We start from the raw sequence: 5,568 nt of genomic DNA, 5'->3' as shown, positions 1-5,568 counted from the left end.
CTCAGCCTACTTGTCACCATGAACTAAGAAAGAACAATTGCTGAAGGCAGCAGAAATATATGCAGCAATATAAGCAGTGCAGTGATGGCTGTCCCCACAATAGCCCGCATGCACCTGTGATGGTGTCATTTGGATCCCAATCATTCGAGATTTAGTGTAGATCCAAGGAGCAAGTAACATAGGCGTACCAACTAACAACTAGCAGTCGTTCCTGTCGCCATCCAACCAAACTGTTCATCTCTGTACCAAAATGTTGTGAGAGCCGCCCTCCTGAGTTCCCATCCAATGCGGTTAATGGCGCCACCATTACAGTCTGCATGTTTCCCGGCAGCTGCGATGTCTGAATAGATGAAAAATATACAATTGGCACCAAACAATCTCAAGGGTAAAAGTTCAATCTCAGCTAAAAGTTTACACTTTATAAGACAGGAAACAGCTAAAAGTTCAAGGTTGAAGCTAAAATTCTGCAACAAAACTAAAGTTCGATGACATCACTAACCAAATGAAAATGAATCAAATCATCCAACGAATTACTCAAGAAATTTCAGTCTTGATCCTTTTTACATTGTTACAATTATTTTCTTCATTAGAATCTTGCAACACTATGATTTCTACTCTATCATATTGGGGCAAGGCATTTATACTCTTAACGAATCAAATCCAGTAGACTTTTTTTAAAATCGTAAATTAAGTAATAAAAAATAGAGAAATAATTAGACAATACAATCCTTGTCGAATTAGCAAGGATTTACTTCGAAATCCTTTAATTTAAGTAGCAAGACCAGCCCTAGCCTCTTTCTATGCTCTGATATTGGGGTAAGGCTTAGCTAGAACCAATGAACAATTAAGAACCACAAAAATTGGAGTTCAACATTCAAATCTATTTTATTATTATTTGAGTGTTAAAAGGAGTCACTATGTTCATTCTCAAGGTAATGAAATTATCATGTCAATTGAAAAAAAATCTAGACCATTAATTGTTATGAACATATAACGGTCTAGATTAAACAAAAGAGTATATCAAATACGATTAATAAATCTAAATTCGAAATTAAAAATTATGAAAAATTAGCAATTCTATTTACTTACAGTTTGGAAAGGAAAACATCTAAATAAAGAGTCCAAATAAATAAAATAAATGATAATTGAAATTAGGGTTTAAATAGAAAAAAGAAAGATCCATATCAAATATAGTCTTAGAAAAAATTTAAATTATTATAAAAATTAAATACCAAAATGAGGTCAATATAAAATATAATTAATACAGTCCCGCTATTAGCGTGAACTAGTTCTAACAACTTAGTTTTATATCAATAAAACGATTCCATGGTCCCGTTGGTAACCATCTCATGTGCAGAATCTTGAGAGATATGCCATAGTGCACACTGCACGGAGCCGTAGCCCGTATGCAGCCAAGATGCAGGGAATATGTCAGTTCCACGAGGGCAGAACCCTAAAATAACCCCACAAAACATAAACAAAATCCACTGCTCCGTCCCGCACCTCCTCAACCTTCAATCAGTTCATCAAGCCCTAGATTAAGCTCCACATATATTAAATCAAGGCCTAATTAAGACGCAAACGCCAAGTCAATAGATCCAGTACTGCTCCATGCTGTTTCCTTTGCATGTCCATGCGCATCACTGCTTGCAAGCTTGCATGCATGAAGGCCATGAACTGCCACGAGCAGGAGCACCAGGAGCTCGCCGCCACTACGAGCAACAACGGCCTGGATTGGCTCGATGACTCCATCTCCTTCCTCACCGCGGATGTCGACATCGGCAGCAGCTATGGGTGGTGGTCTACTCCCGCGCCTGCGCAGCAAGATGACATTGCCAGCGTCGTGGCGCAGACGCTTTCGCCTCCGGCGGCACTACCGACGATCAGTTCGCCGTTGACGCACGCCTCCCCAAGCATTGCGTCACCAGCGGTATCGTCCCCGTCGGATCCTTCGTCCAAGAAGCGCAAGTCCCCGGTGAACAGGGCGTCTGGCCATAGCAGCAGCAACCAACGTCGCCGCGCTGAGCAAGACAAGTCAGGTGGTGGCGGCGGCAAGAAGGGTGGCACCAAGGGCAGCGGAGCAGGATCTGACGGGGACACGAGCTGGGCAGAGCAGCTGCTGAACCCGTGCGCGGCCGCCGTCGAGACAGGCAACCTGTCGCGGGTGCAGCACCTGTTCTACGTGCTCGGCGAGCTAGCCTCTTTCTCAGGGGACGCGAACCACCGCCTGGCCGCGCACGGGCTGCGTGCACTCGCCCGCAGGCTCCCTGCCGCCGTTGGCTCGACCGCTGCGGCGGCCGTGCGGGTGCCGCCCTGCGAGTGCCCCACGCTGGTGTTCACGGGCGCCGAGCCGCGGCTGTTCCGCGCGTCGCTCATCAAGTTCCACGAGGTGAGCCCGTGGTTCGCTCTTCCCAACGCGCTGGCCAACGCCGCCATTGCGCAGGCTTCGGCGCGCGGCGCCGAGCCACGGCCGCTCCACGTCGTTGACCTTGGCGTCTCGCACGGCGTGCAGTGGCCGACGCTTCTGGAGTCCCTGACCCGCCTGCCCGGCGGCCGCGCACCGCCGTCAGTCTGCCTCACCGTCGCGGGCCCCTCGGCCACCCCACCGGCGCCCTTCTCGGCGTCGCCTCCGGGGTACAACTTCTCGCCGCACCTCCTCCGGTACGCCAAATCCATCAACCTGCAGCTCGCCATCGGCCGTGCAGCCTCCCTGGATTCTGTGCATGGCTTCTGCAACCCCGGCGAGGTGCTCGTCGTCTGCCTCCAGTTCCGGCTCGGCCACGTCGCCGCCGAAGAGCGGACAGACATCCTGCGGAAGGTCCGAGGCCTCAATCCGGAGCTGGTGGTGCTCTCGGAGCTCGACGCCAGGGGCGACGGCACCGCGGCAGGCGAGTTCGCGGCGTGGCTGGAGCTGCTGTGGCGGTTCCTGGAGTCGACCTCCGCTGCGTTCAAAGGGAGGGATGGAGACGAGAGGCGCCTACTGGAGGCCGAGGCGGGCACGTCCATCGCGGCGGAGGCGGCAGGCGAGGGGAGGGAGGCGTGGCGGGAGCGCATGGGGTCGGCTGGGTTCAAGGAGGCGGCGTTCGGGGACGAGGCGGTGGAGTCGGCGAAGTCGCTGCTGAGAAAGTACGATGGCGGGTGGGAGATGTCAGCGCCGGTGGCGTCGGGGGGCGCCGGCGCTGTGGCGCTGCGGTGGAAGGGGCAGCCTGTGTCGTTCTGCTCGCTGTGGCGGCGGGCGTAGCAGCTTAGCCTGTGGAACCGGTCCACGCGCCCATGTGATCGACGCGAAGGATGATCTCGGCCGTGCACAGCGGCTCGGTGGAGAGTGATCACTGATTAGTGATCGTAACTCCCAGGAGCTTGCCGACGCGCTGTGGACATGATCCACATAACACGCCTTGCCGCCCTTGCTCACGTCACATGCATGGCTGGCCGGGTCGTCGGGCTCGGACAACACCGAGCACCGGCGGTGTACGAGAAGCGACGGTAAAGCCACTCTAGTTTATCTTTTCCTTTTGAAGAAGGCCACTGTGGTTGTCAGTGGCCATTTTTGTACATATGCAATTATGTATGAGGTTGGTAAATCAATCTAAACAAATATTTATAAAAACCAAGGATATTTAGCCTCCAACTACTTATATGGTAAAGAGCTTGATGAACACCGAGTTTAGACTGGTTCAAATTTTTTTTATGGTAATAGCTCTTCGTCCTTTGTATTATCTTAAGAATCATATATTATAATAGGGGTGTCTAGATCTACTCTAGACTATTTGATGAGCTTTTCTGTTCTATGGATCTTGTATAGGGTTGCGTTGTTGGGCTTAAGTGGTTTATGTGTTCATGCTATGTCTAATGAAGGTCTCTTTGATCATGCCCCCCTACACCTCCTTATATAGCCAGAGTCTTAAGTCTGAATTTTCTGAAATCTTATCTCTCGTATAACTAGAAGACTCTTTCATATCCTAAGGATGCTTTTTCATGTAATAAAAGAGATAGATTGCTAAGAATATATCTCTTGCCTATTTTATCTTTTGGTAGTTATAGATACGCAGAATATGTAAGACTCGTAATTCATGGGTCACTACTACAAAACGATACTATACAGGCGAGTGAAAACGCCTTTTCACAGGCGTTTGGCGCACCCGCCTATGACAGAAGGCCGTTGAAACGATTTCCACAGGCGCAAAAGTGATCACCTGCAGGCGGTTGTCTTAACGAATCGCCTGAGGCAGTTCCTAATATCAACCGCCTGTGGAAATCCATTTTCACAGGCGGTTCGTTAAGACAACCGCCTGTGGAAATCCATTTCCATAGGCGGGGTCCACATTAGCTGCCGCCTGTGATATAAAGATTTTCACAGGCGGTTCCGTATGAGAACCGCCTGTGGTATGTATTTATTTCAAAAAAAATAAATAGAATATATTTTACTCCATCCAGATTTCACACAGTTTCAATAACAATATGAATAACATCACATATTTCAACATTTAACATAAGTACAACAATATTTACAAAACAATATTTACAACATCACAAGCCTATATAGCTAAGAGTCGTTGTCCCACACACAAAGTCTCGGATGGCTAGCTAATTCGCCTCCGCGATCAAAGAATCTACCGTTCTTGTGGATGACTTCGTGCATAATAAACCGGCATATGTCACGTTGGACGTTTTGGATTTCTTTAGCGGTGAGAGCTTGGTTCGCACATTGGATCATCCTTGCTTGGTTTGAAAACATACTAAAAGAGTTAAAACACTACTGACAACGGAAACATAACCAAATAAGAATGTGCAGGCGCAATGATAACTTACGTCCTCAGGGTTTGTTGTGTACCTCCCATTTATCCTAAGAAATTCGCAAATATAGTATCCACAAAGAACGGTATTGAAACCTTGCTTGTGGCACTTAAAAAAAACGCAACGTATTCGTTAGTTCAATAAAACTATTCGTCATTAATAGTGGAATACAAGAATTAGAAGTTGTGTTAGTACCGAAAAATGTGTACGGACTGTCATCGCATCCGGCCTGTCCGTATCGTGTATCCCACCTTTCATTACGTACCACTTGTAGGCCCTATTCGAATACTAACAAGTAATTATCAATTCATAAATAATGTATAAGAATTTTAAGTATGGGAGATTTCCTTTACCTCTGTATAACATCAATGAAATCTTGGTAGAATTTTTGTTGGAAATCGGCAGAGTCAAGGACCACGAGTCTGCTCGACTTCGGCATCAGCATTATACAAATATAGTGATCGCTACATGAATACTTCTGTTAGATTCTTGATCGATCAACTAAGTTAAACACTTATGTTAGATTCATAACGTATCACACTTACTTAAAGTTGTAGGGAGCGAAGATGCAGTCCTTGTCCTGCATTTCAAGCATAGCCCTTCCTACGTAGGTTGACATTTCGAGACTTTTTGTTTTGGTTGCTTCTTTTATGACCCGTGCTTTATCCTTTTTACTCTTCCCCTTAATCCTAGGGTCATCAGTCCTTATGTTCACGATCATGTTTGGCTCGGAAATTCGTTGCGGATCAAGGAATCCGACATGCCTCTTTA

General features: G+C 47.4%; 1 protein-coding gene across 1 annotated transcript; it reads left to right on the top strand.

Moving 5' to 3' along the window:
• The first annotated feature begins 1,405 nt into the window (after window positions 1–1,405).
• Window positions 1,406–3,646, top strand: LOC133911102 (protein NODULATION SIGNALING PATHWAY 1-like). The gene is made up of 2 exons (XM_062353317.1): window positions 1,406–2,389; window positions 2,513–3,646. The coding sequence occupies exons 1-2, from the start codon at window positions 1,628–1,630 to the stop codon at window positions 3,239–3,241; spliced, it is 1,491 nt and encodes a 496-aa protein (XP_062209301.1). The 5' UTR covers window positions 1,406–1,627; the 3' UTR covers window positions 3,242–3,646.
• The last annotated feature ends 1,922 nt before the right edge of the window (window positions 3,647–5,568 follow it).

Source organism: Phragmites australis, chromosome 3 (genome assembly GCF_958298935.1).
Source record: "Phragmites australis chromosome 3, lpPhrAust1.1, whole genome shotgun sequence".
NCBI classification, from domain to species: domain Eukaryota; kingdom Viridiplantae; phylum Streptophyta; class Magnoliopsida; order Poales; family Poaceae; genus Phragmites; species Phragmites australis.
Note: the sequence above shows the minus strand (reverse complement) of the source record. Positions and strands in the feature narration are given on the sequence as shown.

Coding starts and splice junctions, on each gene's coding strand:
- LOC133911102 (XM_062353317.1), top strand. CDS start 1,628: ATGTCCATGCGCATCACTGCTTGCAAGCTTGCATGCATGAAGGCCATG. Junction 2,390..2,512: donor CGCTCATCAAGTTCCACGAG/GTGAGCCCGTGG, acceptor CACGGCGTGCAG/TGGCCGACGCTTCTGGAGTC.